General features: G+C 43.6%; 1 protein-coding gene and 1 long non-coding RNA gene across 6 annotated transcripts; one reads left to right on the top strand and one right to left on the bottom strand.

Annotated features, from left to right (window-relative positions):
* Positions 1-5,929: 5,929 nt before the first annotated feature.
* On the bottom strand, positions 5,930-14,990 carry LOC124865389. 5 transcript variants are annotated; one of them, XR_007037567.1, is made up of 5 exons: positions 14,740-14,990; positions 12,405-14,653; positions 12,047-12,318; positions 6,080-6,232; positions 5,930-6,003 (listed from the first exon to the last, which is right to left on the bottom strand). It is a non-coding gene; the product is annotated as an uncharacterized LOC124865389 (long non-coding RNA). The 5 variants fall into 5 exon arrangements; XR_007037568.1 differs by having other exon boundaries at positions 12,551-14,653; XR_007037565.1 differs by having other exon boundaries at positions 12,047-12,821; positions 12,984-14,653.
* LOC124865388 (C-type lectin domain family 9 member A-like) lies at positions 6,226-19,913 on the top strand. The gene is made up of 6 exons (XM_047360411.1): positions 6,226-7,668; positions 7,984-8,082; positions 17,506-17,679; positions 17,787-17,938; positions 18,069-18,184; positions 18,412-19,913. Exons 1-6 carry the CDS (start codon positions 7,614-7,616, stop codon positions 18,581-18,583), a joined length of 768 nt encoding a protein of 255 aa, XP_047216367.1. The 5' UTR covers positions 6,226-7,613; the 3' UTR covers positions 18,584-19,913.
* The last annotated feature ends 1,344 nt before the right edge of the window (positions 19,914-21,257 follow it).

Genomic DNA, 21,257 nt, shown 5'->3' with positions numbered 1-21,257 from the left:
AAGGTCAAATGATGTCTGCAGGGTTACAGCTGAAAAAGTAATACCTGTTACAGTGGTGAGAAATATTTATTAGGATTATGTCATATTTGTTCATTGTTCATCTTTGTTACCTTCACTGTCTTATCTTGTCACTATTAAATGTACCATTTGCTCCTCTTATGCCCATTACATGACCATTTTTTGTTTGTTTTCTTTATTAAGCTTAGCTCTAACCTATAACTCACTGAGGCAGAAAAACCCCACTAAAACTAGAAAATTTGTCATAATTCGTAAGCTGTTAATTTAAAAATTGTAAAAATAACAAATGGACAAACAGAACATAATGACTTAGCTTCAAAGAACTCTTAGCTGAAAACTTAGCATACACCAGAGGATTCTGTTAATGATGTTGACTCAATCACTTCCTGTCTCATGTTTTTGCAGTATTTCGTTTCTTATTTCTGACATGACTGCCATATATTATTCTTCTGCTATTCTTCTGTCACACTGTGGGACGTGTTTAGGAAATGTGTGAATCAACCTAAGAACGAAAACTAAAGACCTTGTGAAGATGCTGACTGAAGCTGGTGACATTAAAAGGAGGACATCATGAGCATTATGTTAATTTCAGCATACTGTATTTAAGCAACATCTTAAAAATCCCCAGGAATTTAAAACATGAAGCAATTTGGTCTCCTGTATGCCATCAAATTAGTTAGATAGTGGCTTAAGGACAACAAGTCATTGTTTTGGAGTGACCATTTCAAAACCCAGATCTCATTTAAACTTGAGGGCAGAGCTGAAAAGGTTTGTGTACAAGGGTCTACCAAATGTCGCCTTGTACAGCGGAGCCGGGGTCCTACCCTGGAGCCAGACACGAAGTCGGGACTCGTCGGAAAGTGCCTGGTGGTTGGGTTGCTCCTCGCGCGACCTGGACGGGCCAAGTCCAAATGAGAGATGCAAGGCCATCTCCTAGTGGGCCCACCACCTGCAAGGGTAACCATGAGGGACCGGTGCAAAGAGAATCGGGCAGTGGACGAAGGTGGAGACCTCAACGGCCCGATCTCCGGATGCCAAGGCTGGCTCTGGGGACGTTGAATGTCACCTCGCTGGGGGAAGGAGCCAGAGCTTGTGCGGGAGGTTGAGAAATATCGACTAGAAATAGTCAGGGTCGCTTCCACGCACAGCATGGGCTCTGGAACCCAGCTCCTCCAGAGAGGCTGGACTCTCTTCTACTGTGGAGTGTTCCGCTGGAAGAGGTGGCGAGTAGGGGTGAGTTTGCTTGTTGCCCCCCAGCTCAGCAGTCTCGTGTTGGGGTTTAGTGGATGATCGACTTTGTTGTCATGTCGTCAGAACTTATGCCGCATTTTTTGGTCACTTGGGTGAAGAGAGGGGCTGAGTTTTCCACTGATCACCACCTGGTGGTGAGTTGGATCCGCTGGAAGAGCAGAAAGCCGGACAGACTTGGCAGGCCCAAGCGTATAGTGAGGGACTGCTGGTAACGTCTGGAGGAATCCTCGGCCAGTGATGTATTCAACTCCCACCTCCAGGAGAGCTTTGACCAGATTCTGGGGGAGGTTAGAGACATAGAGTCCGAGTGGACCATGTTCTCCGCATCTATTGTCCATGCTGCCGGCCATAGCTGTGGCCAGAATGTCTGCGGTTCCTGTCGCGGCGGCAATACCCGAACCCGATGGTGGACACCGGCAGTAAGGGATGATGTCAAGCTCAAGAAGGTGTGTTTGGTTGGCTTGTGGGACTCCCGACACGGCTGACGGGTACTGTGAGGGAAGGACTACCGGTTGGCCTCGAAGCGATTCTGGCAAACCGTCCGGCGCCTCAGGAGGGGGAGGCAGTTGCTGATCTCAATGGGTGGGGGGGGGGGGGGTACTTTGAGGATCTCCTCTGTTTCCCTGGTGGAAGCAGAGGCTGGGGACTAGGGGTTAGACTCTTTCATCACCCAGGCTGAAGTCACCAAGATGGTTAAAACGTTCCACGGTGGCGGAGCTTCGGGAGTGGATGAGATCTGTCCCGAGTACCTCAAGTCTCTGGATGTTGTACAGCTGTCATTGTTGACACGCCTCCTTAACATTGCGTGGCGGTTGGGGACAGTGCCGGTCTGGACTGGCAGACTAGGGTGGTGGTCCCCCTGGTGTGTTCCAACTATAGGGGAATCACACTCCTCAGCCTCCCGGTAAGGCCTATACCAGGGTTTTGGAAAGGAGAGTCCGGCCAATAGTCAAACCTCGGCTTCAGGAGGAGCAGTGTGGTTTTCGTCCCGGCCGTGGAACACTGGACCAGCTCTACACCCTCTGCAGGGTACTTGAGGGTTCATGGGAGTTTGCCCAACTGGTCCACATTTATTTTGTGGACCTGGAGAAGGAATTCGACTGTGTCCCTCGTGGTGCCCTGTGGATGTGCTCCAGGAGTACGGAGACAGTGGCCCCAAAGGAAGAGCGTTTAAAAGTTAGCACACAGCTTCAGTTAAAACAGCTAGAAACCACCAGTCAGGCTCGAAACCTGGGTGTAATGATGGACTCAGACCTGAACCTTCAGAGGCACATAAAGATAGTGACAAGGTCAGCCTTCTATCGCCTAAAGAACATCTCCAGGATTAAAGGACTAATGTCAGGACTAATGTCATGCATTCATCTTTAGTAGAATTGATTACTGCAACGGTGTCTTCACAGATCTGCCTAAAAAGTCGATCAGACATGCTGCAGTTGATCCAGAACGCTGCTGCCTGCGTCCTCACTAGAACTAAGCAAGTGGAGCACATCACCCTGGTCCTAAAGTCCTTACACTGGCTGCCTGTAGCTCAGAGAATAGACTTTAAAATACTTCTGTTACTCTATAAATCACTGAATGGCTTAGCACCAAAATACATTGCAGACTTGCTGTCAGTGTATCAACCACCCAGACCTCTCAGTTCTTCTGGCTCAAATCTACTCTGCATACCCAGAACCAGAACCAAACATGGAGAAGCAGCTTTTAGTTCTTATGCTCCACTAATCTGGAATAAACTCCCAGAAAACTGTACAAGCGCCGAAACCCTAAGTTGCTTTAAATCAAGATTAAAAGTTATTTGTTTAGAGTGGCCTTTGAATGTGTCATCTAAACATTATTAGTTAAGTTTGCAGTCCAATTTTCTTTTCATTTTCTTATCCATCATTCTATTCTCTTTTTTTCTTTTTTTTTAATTACCTCTGTTGTTTGATTTTCTGTATCATTGTAATGTTTTTCCTTATTTACAGCACCTTGAGTGCCTTGTTGCCGAAAAGCACTATATAAATAAATTACTTGACTTGACTTATTAGGGGCCATCCGATCTCTGTACAAGCAGAGCAGGAGTTTGATCCGCAGTGCCTCCACTAAGTTGGACCTGTTCCCGGTGCATGTTGGACTATGGCAGGGCTGCCCTTTGTCATCGGTCCTGTTCATACGTTTTATAGACAGGATATCTAGGCGCAGCCAAGGGCCGGAGGGGGTTTGAGGACAAGTGGATTTCATCTCTTCTTTTTGCAGATGACGTGGTCCTGCTGGCCCCCTCTAGCCAAGACCTACAGCATGCACTGGGGGGGTTTGCAGCCAAGTGTGAAGCGGCTGGGATGAAGATCAGCTCCTCCAAGTACGAGGCCAAGGTTCTCGACCGGAAAAGGGTGACTTGTCCTCTTCAAAATGGAGGGGAGTTCCTGCCTCAAGTGGAGGAGATTTAGTATTGTTGAGAATTAAAATCATGTACTTTCATGCTATTACTTCAGTTCGCATGTATAACCATAAAACTGAGATTTAACATGTGTGAGCCTTGAGGAGAGGAATCACAGGTCACAGCAGGAGTCAGGATGGAACAAGGGTGAAACAGAGGTTAGGAAGTTCTCAACAACTGCAAGCAGTAAATGCTGGCTGTATGGACAATAAAACAATGAATGTCGACTTTTGGGCATGGTATAGATAATAAACTACCCACAAGGGGGCTTGTCTGATTTACAGCGCCAGACTGCATAAGGGGGAGGCTTTGAAGTAGATGGTATAAAGATGTTCTGGCAACTGTGATGAGGCAGACATCTGGGTAAAGACAGCCATGCTTTGCTGAAACCTACAATCTCTCCGTAAGGCCTTATGTAGTTTTCTTTCTTTGTGTTATTCTGTATGTATTCATTTTTCATTGGAAATCATTGGACTTATTATCTTCCAAATTAAATTTGTGTTAATCTTAATTTCCTGCTCTTCATCTGTTCTTTCTCACGACATCCGGACTGGGTGAGGTTGAGGCCCAGACCTCTCAGGTCATCTCGCTCAAATCTACTCTGCAGAACCAGAACCAGAACTAAACATGGAGAGGCAGCTTTTAGTTCTCATGCTCCACTAATCTGGAATAAACTGCCAGAAAACTGTACAAGCGCCGAAACCCTACGTTGCTTTAAATCAAGATTAAAAACTTATTTGTTTAAAGTGGCCTTTAACAGTGCCATCTAGGCATGATTAGTTGCGTTTTCAGTCCAATTTTCCTTTCATTTTCTTGTCCATCATTCTATTCGCTTTATTTTATTTTATTTTACTTTTTAAAATTACCTCTGTTGTTTGATTTTATCATTTGATTTGTTTTTCTGCGTCTGTATCTGTGTTTATTTTCTTTGTGATTGTATTGTAATTGTATGTACAGCGCTTTGAGTGTCTCGTTGCTGAAAAGCGCTATATAAATAAACTTACCTTACCTTACCTGACCTGACCTGACCTGACCTGACCTGACCTGACCTGACCTGACCTGACCTGACCTGACCTGACCTCACCTCAACAGTATCTTGGGGTCTTGTTCACAAGAGAGGGGAGAATGGAGCAGAAGATCGACAGACAGATTGGTGTGGCTGCTGCAGTAATGAGGAGGCTCTGCCGGTACATTGTGGTGAAGCTTAGCCGAAAAGCGAAGCTTTCGATTTAGCAGTCGGTCTACGTTCCTAGCCTCACCTATGGCCATGAACTTTGGGTCATGACCGAAAGAACAAGATCCCTGATAAGAGCGGCTGAAATGAGCTTCCTACGTAGGGTGGCTGGGCACTCCCTTAGAAATAAGGTGAGGAGCTCAACCATCCGGGAGGAGCTTGGAGTAGAGCTGCTGCTCCAAAAGGAGCCAGTTGAGGTGGCGCAGGCATCTAAACCGGATGCCTCCCTCGGGAGGTGTTCCAGGCACTTTCCACTGGGAGGAATCTCATGGGATGGCCTAGGACACGCTGGAGGGACTATGTCTCTTGGCTGGCCTGGGAATGCTTTGGGCTCCCTCCAGAGGAGCTAGAGGAGGTGTCTGGAGAGAGGGAAGTCTATGTGTCTTTACTGAGTCTGCTGCCCCTGCGACCCGGTCGCGGATGAAGTGGATGACAACGGGTACAGGTCTACCAAATGCTGAGGAAATGTACATAAATACTCGTGAATTTAAAGAAAGTAAAATAAAAATAAAAACTCTGACATTAAGGTTTGGTTTTGTCTTTTATACAGGGTGTTAATATCTGCTTTCAACTGTACTATTTAAAAACAAGTTTTAATTGCTTACACATTAGTAAAAAACATGGTCAGTGAACCACGATGTTTTTTTTATTTTTTATTTTACTTTTAAAGCAACATCCAAAATCGACACTTTGCACCCACCCACACCACAACCTAGATGCAAGAACAATGTTTTCATAGTACAAAAGTGATGTCCAGCTTTAAACTTAACTTTGATGACTAATTTTGGCCAAATCAAAATAAAAAGATCAATGTTTACTGTATTCAAATATCCATCCTTCCGTTCTCCATATGTCTTCATGGATCTTAAGTTCACCTTTTACATGGTTCAGATTTGGAGAGTATTTGTGTAATTTGTATTTTTAGGTAAATATGCACTTATACTTTAGGTACATTTTACATAATTGTAACGGATTGTACAGAAGACACGAAATTTCAGCCGGACAACAGATCAAAATCAAAAGGTTTATTGAAAGCTCTGGGTGATGTTCTGCAGGAAACCACCAGCGGCAGGCTCAGGAACCTCTGAGGGCAGACAGACAGGTTAGTGGCTGAGCAGAGAACTGAGAATAATGATATGCTCAGAAATAAAGCCACCAACCTTCTCACAATCCATTGGAGAATAAGGAAACTGATTTGCAGCTTCTCAGCGTGATTGTCTGGCGACAGCAGGTTAACATAACACAGGAACGGGTTATCAGGTTTGCAAACCCAGCGAGTGAGTAGGCAGAATGCAGTGGTCAGACGACAGAAACTGGGTCAGAGCCAGGGAGGCAGATTCAGGCAGGCGAATCCGAGGGTTAGGCAGAGGGCGGTAGTCAGGAGGCAGAAGGAAGGTCAATGTCCAGGAATCAGAAGCCAGGGAGATATCCGAAGTGGGCAAGGCAGAGCAGAGGAATCCAGGAGGCAAAAACGAGATCAGGATCAGGCAATCAGACAAGGAAAGAAAGATGGACATTTACTCACACTAAGGCTTTTGATAATGTGATGCTGTTTGTCTGCCAGCATGCTGCTTATGAAGCCAGCTGAACAGGTGGAGCAGGTGAAACGTGATTAGGAGCTGGCTGGAAAGGAGCAGGTGAAAGCAATCCTCATAATAGCTGCAGCATAGAGATGATCAACAGGCAGACAGAGGTGGTGCAGGCAAACAGTCCAGAATCATATCAGTAATATAATCATTTGAAATCCCATCTGTTACACCAGGTTTAAGATGGCATCCGACTTATAACTTTCGAATCAGCACTTGACTAAAGAACCATTTAACTGCACTCAATGACTCTGGACAACCTTTATACATTTATTCATTTATTATTTATGGTAAATATAATCAATAATTTACACTGCTACTGCTGGGCTGGAGTTTTCACATGAACGCTGTAACAGTTTGCAAATAGATTTAAAGAAAGTAAATTTTTAAAGTATCTGCTCACTTTTAACTAGACCCTCCTTGACCGATCCCCATCTATAATAGAAAATAAACGCTGGATTTTACTGCCATACAATTTGTCAGTCAGTCTCAACCTCTTGGCCTGTGTTTCCAGCAGTCACACAGTAATTCAAACAAAACACCTTGTTTCATAGCGGTACCAGGAGGGTCATAAATGTCACAGAGGGACAGTGGAATGAACAGAAACCCTCTAGTAAAATTCTCCTTAAATTTGCCTGGAACATGAACACAAAAAAGAAATAATGCGTCAGAATGAAAACAAAACTTATGAAACTAAAAGAATGGCCTCTCCTAGGAAAACCTTTCATATTTATTTTTTGGGTAAATTAATCAGTCTCAACTGGCTTTTATATAACTTCTCAGTTTTGATGACTGTGTCTTTTAGAACTCGTGATAATACTGCTGGGCGGCAGCCTTTGTGTCAAAGGCGAGTTAACATCAACCCAAAATAACAGAAGGGTGTGAAAACAACTGTGCTTGAAGTGAGAAAGAAGTGGTTCAAACATTTGTTTCCTCAGTGTCTGTGATAAACTCAGAGAATCAGGCTCCAGCATAAGAACGTCAACTTAAAAAGGTCAAAGACAAACGTATTAAAAAAACATATTTATTTGCAATTTATTGATCAGGCATAACTTTTCTGTTTTTTACTCAGGTTCAGTTTGTTATTAGCTCGGCTTCCAATTTAAAGATGAGCAAATTCTCATGTGAAGAGATTTATGAAAATGTCAGGTCACTTCCAAAAGGTAAGCTACTCAAGTGTAATTTTTAATGACATGAAATGCAACAATATGAATGTAAATGTTGTTCAGAACCTATTGGATCATGAAATGTTAGTGGCATACCTAGTCAAAAATATTTTGAAAGTTAAAATGAACTTTCATCTATCAATATAAGTATTATAACTGTTTTTATCTCATAATTTAATCAGTCATGTTATTTCACCTGAAAAGTGTAGAGTTAAGTGTTTTTTCTTCCTTTTCAGATGTTTAAAATAAAGTCAGAAACCATTCTGTTGGTCCAAAATTCAGATACTGACTGAGTTTTTCAATTTTATGCAGAGAGTAAGAAAACAGCAACGTCTCGTTCCCGCCGGCTGTGGTGGTGTTTGGGGATAATTTGCTTCCTCCTGGTGGGAAGCATTGTGGTCAACATCTGGAGTAAGTATCCATTTAGTTTTTATTTTATTACACCACATTTGAGACTAAAACATATTGTTCCTTTGGCTATAGTCAGCTTGTGGCATTATCAGGAAGCTACATTAATACAGCTGAGCTTTCTTTGTGTTACCTGTTCGACAAAACCTAGTCCACTCAGAGGCTCTAAGTATTACATCAGTTGTAATACTTTTTGTTATAGTGTCTTGGAAAAATATTTATACTGCATGAATGTTTTGTACATTTTGTCACGTTACTACCTGGTGGCCGGGTTGCTCCTCGCGGGACCCGGCCGGGCCAAGCCCGAACGAGAGACGCAAGGCCATCCCCCAGTGGGCCCACCACCTGCAGGGGGAACCGTGAGGGACCGGTGCAAAGAGGATTGGGTGGCGGACGAAGGTGGAGACCTCAATGGCCCGATCCCCGGATGCTTAGGCTGGCTCTAGGGACGTGGAATGTCACCTCGCTGGGGGGGAAGGAGCCTGAGCTTGTGCGGGAGGTCGAGAGATATCGACTAGAAATAGTCGGGCTCGCCTCCACGCACAGCGTGGGCTCTGGAACCCATCTCCTTGAGAGGGGTTGGACTCTCTTCTACTCTGGAGTGGCCCACGGGGAGAGGCGGCGGGCCGGTGTGGGTTTGCTTGTTGTCCCCCAGCTCAGCCGTCTCGTGTTGGGGTTAACCCCAGTGGATGAGAGGGTTGTATCCCTGCGCCTTCGGGTTGGGGAGAGGTCTCTGACTATCATTTCAGCCTACGGGCCGAGTGGCAGTGCAGAGTACCCGGCCTTCTTGGCGTCCCTGTCGGGGGTGCTGGAAAGTGCCCCTCCCGGGGACTCCATTATTCTGCTGGGGGACTTCAACGCCCACGTGGGGAACGACAGTGACACCTGGAGAGGCGTGATCGGGAGGAATGGCCTCCCCGATCTGAATCCGAGTGGTGTTTTGTTATTGGACTTCTGTGCTAGTCACGGATTGTCCATAACGAACACCATGTTCAAACATAAGGGTGTCCATCAGTGCACTTGGCACCAGGACACCCTAGGCAGGAGGTCGATGATCGACTTTGTTGTCGTATCATCAGACCTTCGGCTGCATGTTTTGGACACTCGGGTGAAGAGAGGGGCTGAGCTGTCCACTGATCATCACCTGGTGGTGAGTTGGATCTGCTGGAAGAGGAGAAAGCCGGACAGACTCGGCAGGCCCAAGCGCATAGTGAGGGTCTGCTGGGAACGCCTGGCGGAGCCCTCGGCCAGGGATGTATTCAACTCCCACCTCCGGGAGAGCTTCGACCAGATCCCGGGGGATGTTGGAGACATAGAGTCCGAGTGGACCATGTTCTCTGCATCTATTGTCGATGCTGCTGCCCATAGCTGTGGCCGTAAGGTCTGCGGTGCCTGTCGTGGCGGCAATCCCAGAACCCGGTGGTGGACACCGGCAGTAAGGGATGCTGTTAAGCTGAAGAAGGAGTCCTATCAGCTGTGGTTGGCTTGTGGGACTCCTGAGGCGGCTGACGGGTACCGTGAGGCCAAGCGTGCTGCGGCCCGGGCTGTGGCAGAGGCAAAAACTCGGGCCTGGGAAGAGTTCGGTGAGGCCATGGAGAAGGACTACCAGTTGGCCTCGAAGCAATTCTGGCAAACCGTCCGGCGCCTCAGGAGGAGGAAGCAGTGCTTTGCCAACACTGTTTGGCCATGAACTTTGGGTCATGACCGAAAGAACGAGATCACGGATACAAGCGGCTGAAATGAGCTTCCTCCGTAGGGTGGCCGGGCACTCCCTTAGAGATAGGGTGAGGAGCTCGGCCATCCGGGAGGAGCTCGGAGTAGAGCCGCTGCTCCTCCACATTGAGAGGAGCCAGTTGAGGTGGCTCGGGCATCTATACCGGATGCCTCCTGGACGCCTTCCTCGGGAGGTGTTCCAGGCACGTCCCACCGGGAGGAGGCCCAGGGGACGGCCCAGGACACGCTGGAGGGACTATGTCTCTCGGCTGGCCTGGGAACGCCTTGGGCTCCCCCTGGAGGAGCTGGAGCAGGTGTCTGGAGAGAGGGACGTCTGGGCGTCTCTGCTGAGTCTGCTGCCCCCGCGACCCGGTCCTGGATAAGCGGAAGACGACGAACGAACGAACGAACGAACTACCACAAACCTGTGTTATTAGCTGTGCTTATATTCTTGTATGCCATTTATTGGGATTTTTTGTGACAGATCAGCACAAAGTAGTGTAGAAGATTGTTTATCATCAGTTTAGTTCTTACTTGAAAAATAACAAAGTGATTGGGCTGTTCCAATCCAGTTTTAAAACCCACCACAAGGATTTTAACCGTGTCCTGTCTGGCAGAGAAGCGCTCTGAATTTTGTGACTGCCAAGAAAAAGCCCAACAGATTTTCTTTCACAAGTGGAGCATTGCAGCTAATGCTTTAAAGCTCTGCTTGATATTAATAAAAGAAACTTTATTAGAAACTGCTTTGGGATTATTTCAGTTGTTACGGACACAGAGACAGAAACGAAAAGGGAAAAATAATAATCACATTCCCAAACTCATGCGTACACATAAAAACACTCACACCCACGCACCTAACGTAAAGACAAACAACAATGAATGTTGTACACTCACTCACATGCCCCATACATAGTCTATACTCCCAGGTCCAGGTGCCGATACCCCATAGGGGTAACCAGCCCCCAGACCCAGGAGGTGGTCCCCTTCCCTCCAGGGGGTGGAGACAGACAAACTGCCCCAGCACCTGAACCTTGGCTGGGCTAGCCTGGGCTAGTGCATGAACCTGAGCGACCCTGGCCTGCAACCTGGTCCTCAATGACCCCCATCCTCATCCGGAGAGGGGGCCATGTACAAAAGAGGGGTTTATATGGTCCAAACTAAACCGCCAACCAGAGCCGCCGCAGGATGAAACAGTCCCAACCCCCCAATTAATTCGGATCATAACTCCAAGAACGCCCATCCTCAGTGAACCCCAACATGAATTTCCCCACAGGGCTACCCCCAACCAGGACACAGATATCAAAGACATACCCCCGAACCCAAACGCCATTAATCCCCTCCCCACAACACAGGGGCACGCCCCCACAGGTGACCTCCATCCCTGAGAAGCTAATGAATCCACATCTACAAGCCCAACCCGCCAGCCACCCCAGTGCAGGCACAAGACATGGTCCACCGCACCACCCACCCAACCGCCAACTGCAGCTCGGTGCCCGGCCAGGGACCAGAGCCACAGAAGGAAGCATTGGAGGAAAGCCAACACAGCACACCAAGGACCGGGCACCCCACCATTTGGACAGATTGGGGATGCGTCTTACTGTTATGTTTTGTTGATGTCACGCCACAAAAACTGACAAAGACACACAAAGACAGGTGTTGAGGGTCACACCCGTTTTGGTCAGGTAAACTACTCTACTGCACAGCTCAGCATTCGACGCAGCAACTGACATCACAGCTCTACAGGTATTAAAGCTCTGACGTCAACAGAGCTCAACACTGCTGAACCTAGAAGGGTTTACTTTGTTTTTAACAACCAATTGTTGACTAAGTGGAAGTTAAAGTCTTAAAACAGACTGAGGCTACGAACTGAGCCTTGTGTGTAGCTCATTGTGTTACAGTGTATGGCCCTATGTGTTTGACGGAGTTCCCGCTTTGGGGTTTAATATTTTTGATTATCAGCATACCCTTTTTATGTAGAATATTGAACATTAGGTGAAATTGTTGGACCTGAATAGTTTGATTGTTAGAGACAGTGTTCGGTAAAACATTTGGCATTGTTTTGGTTAATAATTATCAATTATTAGTGAACTAATTGTAGTTATTAATTGCTGTAAGTCCAATAATCACACCACCAGAGTGTATATTTGATCTTTATTCGTAATAAATGATTTTTGGTTAGAATTTATTTCTTCTAAATTATGATTTTGTATTATAATTTTTATAAATAGTTATAATCAATAATGATAAATCTTACATGGGGAGGCTGTGGTGCAGTTAATAAGGCTTTCTGTCTCTGTTCTTATCCAGCGGGTGGTGTGTGGAGTTGGAGGGTGGACAGGCAGGATATCAAGATGGATCACCTAAGATGAGGTAAGTATTTTCCTTATGCTGTAGGTTTCAGGAAGTCAAAGGAGGCTCTGTTACGCAAGCGCCGTCAACTCTAGTTCAAGTCTAAGCGGAATGCAGACTTGAACCAGGACCATGGGCTGAGAAAATCCAGATTAGGTTCTGCATGGAGTATCTGTTCTGGGAGAGAGGAACACAAAAACTGATGTCAGAAACGAGGTTGAGACACACAAGAGAAACAGAGCAATGTCTGCTTGTCCAATTACCACTCTGGTGAGATAACAATCTAACGCCTGCTTTAAAGCTGTTCGCTGATTAGACCAGATGAGTATCAGCTGAGTGGTTGCGCCTGCCTGCCGCACCCTGCAGGAAGAGGTAAGAGAGAGAAAAACTGCACAAACACAACACAAACCTGTGCTCAGCTTCGTGGTATGACATCACCCCTCAATGGAGACCTCCAGGCAGGTCGTCCAGAGGTAGATGGAGAGGATGCCTCAAAATCAGTGATGAGAGTGGGGTCGAGGACGTATCTGCAGGGCACCCAATGTCGATCCTTAGGACCAGAGCCCTCCCAGTCGACGAGGTACTGTATGCCACGCCCTCTACGGAGGGACGTCGATTTCCCGGGTCGGTGGAGAGGGTCTGGCTGGAGGGCACAAAGGATTGGATTGTACCGGTTTGATCTGAGAGACATGGAAAGCAGGATGAACACAGAGATGAGAAAGGAGCTTAAGGCAAACACAGGAAGGACTGATGATGAAGTCTACTTTGAACGGGCCAAGAAATCTTGGAGGAAGTTTTCTAGAGTATGCTTTAAATGGAAAGGTTCTTAGAAGACAAAAAACCTCTTGTCCAGGCGAATAGGTGGGAGCTGGAACTCTCTTCCTGTCAGCAAATGTCTTATTTTGAAAAGATGAATACTGCCGTCTTGGTCTGATTCCACATCCTACGGCCACGTTATAGATGTGCTCGGACCAAAGGTTGGACCAGTTCTGGGAAGGACGAGGGAAGGAGTGAAGGTTGGTATCCAAGGGATGATTCAAAGGGAGTTAACCTGGATGCTGCGGAGACATGGGAGTTGTATGCGTACTCCGTCCAGACAAGATGATGACTCCAGGAAGTGGGATTGTTGGTGCAGAGAACTCGCAGGGTATTCTCCATCTCCTTATTGAGATGTTCACACTGGCCATTGGTTCGGGGGTGAAAACTTGAGGAAAACCTGAGAGCAAGATAAATTAGTAATTTGGCTGTAACAGATGCAGATGGAAGTTTGGAAAGAGTGATTAGGTGACAGGCCTTAGAAAAACCGTCAATTATGGAGAGAATGACTGTTTTGGTTTTAGATGGAGGCAAACCTGTAACGAGGTCGAGTGCAATGTGAGACCAAGGTCGATTGGGGATGGAGAGTGGTTGTAAGAAGCCAGCAGGAGGTTTGTGGGAGTTTTTATTGTGGGCTGCCACATATGACATTACATCTCTGTTGAGAGATAGCCACCAGACGTAGCGACAAAGGAAGACGATAGTTTGACTGGACCCTGGACTCCAGGAGGAGTGTGCCCAATGGATAACCTGTGACATGATTTTGGAAGGGAGGTCCCCCACCTGGGTCTGGTTCATGTTGTTGAGCTCTGCAGATCTGATCCTCCAGATTCCAGGAGAAAAGCCCAACAATGCAATACTGTGGAATGAAAACAAGGAAAACAAGGAATAGGGAAAACTGGCGTGAGGGTGCATTCAGGGCAAAAAGTAATAGTGAAGTTAAACCAAGAGAAGAATAATGACAAGCAGGACTGAAGAGAATTGAGAGGCTTAGCTGACTGGAGGTAGGAGAGGTTTTGGTGATCAGTCTAGATTAAAATGGGGTGACTAGTGCCCTCCAGCCAGTGTCGCCATTCTTCCAGGGTCAGTTTTATGGCGAGAAGCTCCCGATCTCCAAAGTCTAGGGACGTTTGGTTGATGTTTCTGGGAGGAAAGGTAAGTCAATCCACGAAGACTGAGGTTGAAAGGGGATGCTGTGGTGCAGTGATTGAGGCTCCCTCACTCAGTTCTTATCCAGTTGGTGGTGTGTGGAGTTGGAGGGTGGACAGGCAGGAGGATATCAGGATGGATCACATAAGATGAGGTAAGTACTTATGCTGTAGGTTTCAGGAAGTCAAAAGAGGCACTTGGTCGGGCAAGCACCATTAAGTGCTCTAAGTAGAATGCAGACTTGGTCCAGGACCATGGTAAATGGACTGAACTTACATAGAGCCTTTCCAGTCATACTAACCACTCAAAGTGCTTTACACTAGAGCCACATGCACCCAGACACACTCAATAAAGCGCACACATTCATTCACTAATACGCAGATCGGTAGGCAATTCGAGGTTAAGTGCCTTGCCCAGGGGCACATTGACATGTAACAGGAGGAAGCCACAACCCTCGGATTGCAAGACGACCACTCTTCTCACTGAGCCACAGTCGCCCCTGATGGGCTGAGAAAATCCAGATCAGGTTCTGCAGGGAGTACCCACTCTGGGAGAGAGAAACACAAAAACTCAGGTAAGAGACAAGGTCGAGAGACACACGAGAAACACAGCAAAGTCTGCTGGTCCAATTACCACTCTGGTGAGATAACAATCTGACGCCTCCTTTAGGGTTCCTGCTGCTTAAAAGCTGTTCACTGATTATCCCAGATGAGTATCAGCTATGTGGTGCGTCTGCCTGTCGCACTCGCACATTGCAGGAAGAGGTGAGAGAGAGAAAAACTGCAAAACACAACATAAAGCTCTGTGGCATAACACGCTTGTGCGCTTAACAAGAATGGACATAAACAGTGAAAACAATTACATCCATGTAACTTGTAGTACAAACAAGATGGCTCACATAAATGCCACAACACAAAAACTAATGACTGCAACAACGACGACGGTCAAAAACTGTGTGCTTCTCCTATCAATCAGCACACCTGCTAAGTGATTACCTTCCATTCTATTTATTGGTAGGTGATGGAAATTCTTGCATTAAGTGTTCCAAAGTGTATGACCTTTAGGTTATCTCTCTTCTTTGAACATCTGTGTTGTAAGCTGTAAAGGCCATTATTAAAGGTTTAATGGTTAAAACCCATCAGGGTGATGCCTCAGGAAGAGCCGATGGTCTGTTCGTAGATAACTTTGTTACCTCTGACCCAAGGAGGGTCTAGGGCCATAAAACACAGACTCTTTGAAGTTGAGATAACACTGTCATGTTTGGTATAAATACTGTGTGTAAATGGTGTTCGTGGCTCTGCTTAACAGACTTGCTCAATGACAGAGTCATTCAAACGCTGAATGCCTTTGAATAAAACTTATAAAGACAAAGCCCGGTTTTACTCTTTTAATGAGTAAATTTCTCTACCACTTTGATAAGAAAATTCCACTACAGGTACATGGTGCGACATACTATTACCCCAAAGAAAATAAATACACAAACGCAAAACATGGCTCTAACAGATACAATGAACCATCTGATTTCCTTTCCTGTCTAGAAACCTGGGTCGGCATTCAGAGGGTTGCTCCACAGGGAGAAGTTTTCTTTGTGTTTTGGGGCCTCTGAGTCCCATGCAGCTCTTCTTTCATGAAGAGTGCCTCAAGTCTCCATTCTTGGCCCCCTTCTCTTCTCCCTTTACATACTCCTATTGCGGTCAATTCTTTAAAAAAAAGTATAATCACCCATTTTGATGCAGATGACAGTCAGATTTTTATGCCACTAAAGAAAAAAGAGTTATTCTGCGAACCACCTACTTGAATGCATTGCAGAAATTAAATCATGAATGTCAATACATGTCTTACACCTGAACAATAAACAGACTGAGGTCATGTTGTTTGGGCCCAGTGATGTCTTCAACAGCAGCTTTGACCTAGGTCCTAGATCCTGTCAGTATCTGACACAGATTCCAGTAGACCTGGGTGTTTGACTGGAGAGTGATTATAACCCTGATGCTCAGATTAAATCAGTGGTCAGGTCCACCTTTTCCCATTGAGAAAGCTACCCAAAGTTAAACCACTGCTGTCTCAACATCATTTTGAGATTTTAATCCATGTTTTATTACAACTTGTTCACACTGGGCTTAACCAAACCTTTGTTGCTCGTCTGCAGCTGGTCCAAATTACTGCTGCTCATCTTTTAACTGTAACCAAAAAACAAGACCACATTTCTCCTGCTTTATCAGCAATTACTTGGCTACCGGTTCATATTTGGATTGCTTTCAAAATGCTTTTGTTTGCTTTTAAATGTCTCCATGGACCCTTGGTATCGGTGAGACCTGCTTAATCTGCACGCTCCCACTCGGTTGCTAAGTTTGGCAGATCAGTTGTATTAGTCATTCTGAAGATAAAGAGAATGCCGAGAGGCAACCACACTTTCTCAATCATTGGACCATAAAAATTGGAATTAATTACTTTTACATATCCGGCAGGCTGGCTCACTTTGAGTTTTTACGTGTTTTGTTAAAACAAATTTCTTCTCTCTGGCTTTTAACCCAGTTTGAGATTTTGGCTTTCGTTGTTTTATTCTTGTTTGTTTGCTTATTTTTTGTATCTGTTCTCCATTTGTCTTGTTTTTTCTGTTTTTATCTTTATGGTTTGTATTTTGTTATATCTTATTTATTTTTAGACCTTTTTAGGGTGCATAAAGCTCTTTGGCCAACTGAGTTGTGTTTTAAAGTGCAATAGAATAAAGTTTAGTAAAGTTGAGTTGAGTAGTGCATAGCTGTGAAGTGGAGAGAAATGATATTTGGTCAACAAAATTATTTTCAAATAGAAGCCTGAAAGTGTGGCCTTCATTTGTATTAATTCAGGGGGGAATTAATACTTTGTAGAACCACCTTTCACTGCATTGTTGCCTGTCTTCTAGGATCTTTTAGAGTTTCTGTAAAATCTTACAGGAACTTCAATGCTTTTGGAGCATTTTGAACACATCAATCTGCTGCCACACCTGTGCATCTAAATGTGGGCGCAGTCAAATGAAGTTTGTCAGCAAACGACTGTTTGCTGAAGGAGTCATGTTGACAAGTAATAGTCATTGGAAAATTCACAGCAACACGAAGTGATACACTCTACAGTTATTATCTCCCTCCTCTATTGGCATTATTTTCACACAGTGATTTTTGTTTTGCATCTGTAATGACAAATCTACCAAGGTTACCATTGACTTCGCCACTCTCATACCTCAAACAGTAAACCGGACCATAACCCTGACCCCATTTCCTAACTCTAACTGCACATTCCGGCAATTGACTTAAAAGTCTAAAATGGGATATATTTCTTCTAAAGTACAGTTGAATTTGGATTTTAAAAGCTGCCTATGTTATGTTACAACCCTCATATAATCTCCTGTGTCATTTCCAGCGGGTCTTCAAATGTACGATCAGAAAGCAAACATCCGTGAACTGATGATGAAGATGGGGAACTCACAAAATCATAGTGAGGAGCTGACTCGTGAGAATATTGTACTGAACTTCTTACTAGGGTTTATTCTGAAGTTTGACAACTTCCCAGTCTCGGAATACTACGCTGGCAAAGGTATGTTAGTAATATGTAAAGTTCATGCTGGGTTACAAAACAAGTGATTAATCCTGATTGATACTGAAAGCAGTTAAATCTTTCCCCATTTTACTTAATGGTAACAGAGTGGCAACCATGTCAGAAAGGCTGGATTTTGTTTCAGAAGAAGTGCTATCTGTTTTTTGATCTTTCTTCTTGGAAAACCTGGGAGGGAAGTCAACAGCACTGCCAAAGCAAATCTGCAGATCTGGTTGTTGTTGATTATTTGGAAGAACAGGTGAGCACTAACACCAACACAGAATCGCCTCATCACAGCTTTATCTTTGAAATAACATGTTTTAATTGCTCAATCAAATTTGATGTAAGAAAAATATAAAAATAATGATTTGAGACCAAATGACTTGCAGGAATTTCTCAGTAATCACAGTACCTTCTACTATGACAACAATCATGGATACTGGTTGGGGTTAACTCAAAGAAACAAAAGTTGGAAATGGAACGATGGACGTAATGACACTCTTGGGTGAGAGATTTTCAGTAAAAGTAAAGTGAAATTGGTAATAAAGAAAACGGAAAAACTATTGTTCCAGAGTTACATGTCATTTTAAAGCAATTGTAAGTACACAGATTTTGAGCCATGATTTTATAATTTTGGTGTATCTATATGTCAGACATTCAGTTTTATAGGTGGCACCAACAGAAGTATGAATGTGTATCACAGTTACTAATTTTCAAGCTTTACTTTTGAAGGTACTGGATGAAGACAGAATTTGGTGGTTCTGGTTCGTATGCTCTTCTAATCCCTGGAAGCACTCCGACGGAGAGCTGGGACACATCAGATGCTGAATTCCAGAACAAATTCATCTGTGAGCAAGAAGCCCTGATAAAGCCTGAAACTAAAGCAAATATGCTGGACATTTGATCCACTGCTAGGGAATTTATAATAGTGGTTCTCAAATGAGCTGAGCTTTGACCCACCTCCTCCCCATCTTCTCCTTCTGGACTCACAACAACCCGATCCTTCAGGCCTCCACTCCACCACCTTTCGGATCCCGGGGGGAAGACATCTCTAATTTAATCCTAAAAATACTCATTCAAGCCCTCATCATTCGCAGCGTTCAGGTCTTCCCCCGGGTTCTGAGCGCCAAAGAAATGTATATAAAAATAAACTTCTAATAGCCTTTCCTTGTGTTTTCCCTTTTGGGTCTATGACCCAAAAATGAATCTCTGCAGAGCAATGCATACAGAGCGTGAGCAAATATGCTCTTCATACAGCATATGCACTGGAGACTATGTATTTCAAGGTTCAAGGTTACTTAATATGCACCCATAATGTAGATTTGTTTTCCAGTAGTTCAAAATACACTTACACACACACACACACACACACACACACACACACACACACACACACACACACACACAGGTAAAAAAAACAAACATCTTAACATAACCAGAACCATAAAATATAGTATTGCTCAAACTGCTCAAGACTTCAAAAATCAAACACAAGGATAAAGAAGAGGACAGCATTGCATATAAATCCCCAGGGGAATAAAACCTAATGAAACCAAAATAAAAACAGATAACGCCATAATCTGGTAAAAGAAAATAGGTAAAAAAGAAACAAAACTAAAAATGTTGGGTTTAGCAAAACATTGTTGTTGTTTAATCACTTCTCTTTATTTTGTTCTTTTTCATTTCACAGTAAAGATATTAACTGACATTTATGCAAAAGCAGACTGTGCTGTTCCTAAATCTTTAATTATTTTATTCAGTTTGGCTGAATACAGCGAGCATTTTCAAAATAAGAATGATCCAAAACTGGTTTTGCTCAGAATAGATGTGTTTTTGTTTTTATTTATATATTTTTATTTCATGTTTACAATGATTTACACATCAATTTCCTACAGAAAGTCTGACTAATTTATTTGGTTAACTCAAAAATTAAAAGCTCTGTTTATTATTGACCAAGGAAATAAAAAATCACAATATAACTATTTGTAGTAATTTTTTAGAGTTAGATTCTTTTTCATCCTTGATTACTTTAACTGGACAAATTTGTCCCATGTGACAATAAGTTGGGCACATCTGATGTAGATGCTTTGGGCAATTGTCTTCTTGTTGCCTTAATGTTTTTTCCATTTCTTTTATCACTGTAAAAAATAGAAAATAAATTTAAAACTGATATCCTGCTTACAAGTTCAATTTAATTATTTTTTATTTATAAAGCACCCGTTCACAACAGGTTACATCCTATAACACTTTACCATACAAACAGGTCCGACCTGTTTGTATGGTAAAAATTATATAGTCAGTCCAATAATATTTACAGATTTCAAGTTAATTACATACATTCTAGTTCAATCCCATTGCATCGAGTCACTGTCTTTGCAGCAATCCTTCCTTCCAAATGAACATTTGGCCTCAGGGGTTTGAGAACACAGAGAAAGAAGCACAAAGCACACACTGGGCCAGGAGTACGTTTTATGTTTAAGAAAAGTTAAACCGTTATTGGCAGTAGTAGCTCATTTGGAGACTTTTTCTTGAAGTGAAACACAGCTAAACATATAAGCTACAAATATAACAAACGGAGCATAATCTCAAGGCTACAATCATCCCAGGTTGCTGAAATTGTCTGTCTGTGGATCATATTAAGATTATGTGGCACTTCTAAAAAGTCGTAAGGGGATTGGGCAAGATAAAAAAATAATACAAACTTCCTGTTTGTCTGCTGCAATTCTTGAAAAGAGGAAGGAAGTCAATGATTCATCTGCAAACAGATGTAAAAATAAAACTCAGACAAAATATGTGTTTAAACTGTCCACTTAAAGCAGTTCTGCTGTAGTCTTCTCTGAAAATTCTGGTTTTTGGTGGGATGTTTTTAGTAGGAGGCTAAAGGCTTTTCCCTTTTAGTGCAAAGGAGCTGAAGAAAACAACATAGAATGCTAAACGAGTGTTGTGATTATGAATCTGAGAATATTATTTAATATTTAATATGAATATTTTAATATTTTGTCAAATAATATTTCGGTCTGTTAAGGATTGTCCTGTGAATACCAGCCCAGTAAGGCGATGGTATTAGGACAAAATAGAAAGGTGTGAGACGAGCTCTGACATTATTGAACAGCATAAACTCTGCACATATATGGAATAAATTCACACAATTTCTTAAAATACAAGAATTTATTAACAAAAATAAGTCAACTCAAAGTCAAACATATTTCAATCAACAAACTCTTTACTTTGCTAAAACAATCCAACTAAACTACCAAGCAGAATTAAAGAATAATGAAGACTAATGGACTATGTACAATATAAACAAGTTGATTAAAGATGATTGGAAATTATGACCAAAAGAGTGATGCAACATTACCATGCAATGTTTATGTTTGAGAACCAAGGATTATCTTGAAGAACCTGGAAGTGAAGTTAAGTTTGACTTGGAACCAACTTAGACAATAATCAGCAAGCGTTTAGACAACCATTCACAATGCAAGATGAGATAAAATATTATTTTAATAAAATAATGTTTTAAAGAATGATGTTCTAAATAAAACCAACCTTCTGGATGACCATTTCTCAACAGTGTCTAA

The sequence above is a fragment of the Girardinichthys multiradiatus genome, chromosome 3, assembly GCF_021462225.1.
Source record: "Girardinichthys multiradiatus isolate DD_20200921_A chromosome 3, DD_fGirMul_XY1, whole genome shotgun sequence".
In the NCBI taxonomy this organism is placed as follows: domain Eukaryota; kingdom Metazoa; phylum Chordata; class Actinopteri; order Cyprinodontiformes; family Goodeidae; genus Girardinichthys; species Girardinichthys multiradiatus.
The sequence above is the reverse complement of the archived record's forward strand: the minus strand, read 5'-3'. Positions and strand labels throughout refer to the sequence as shown.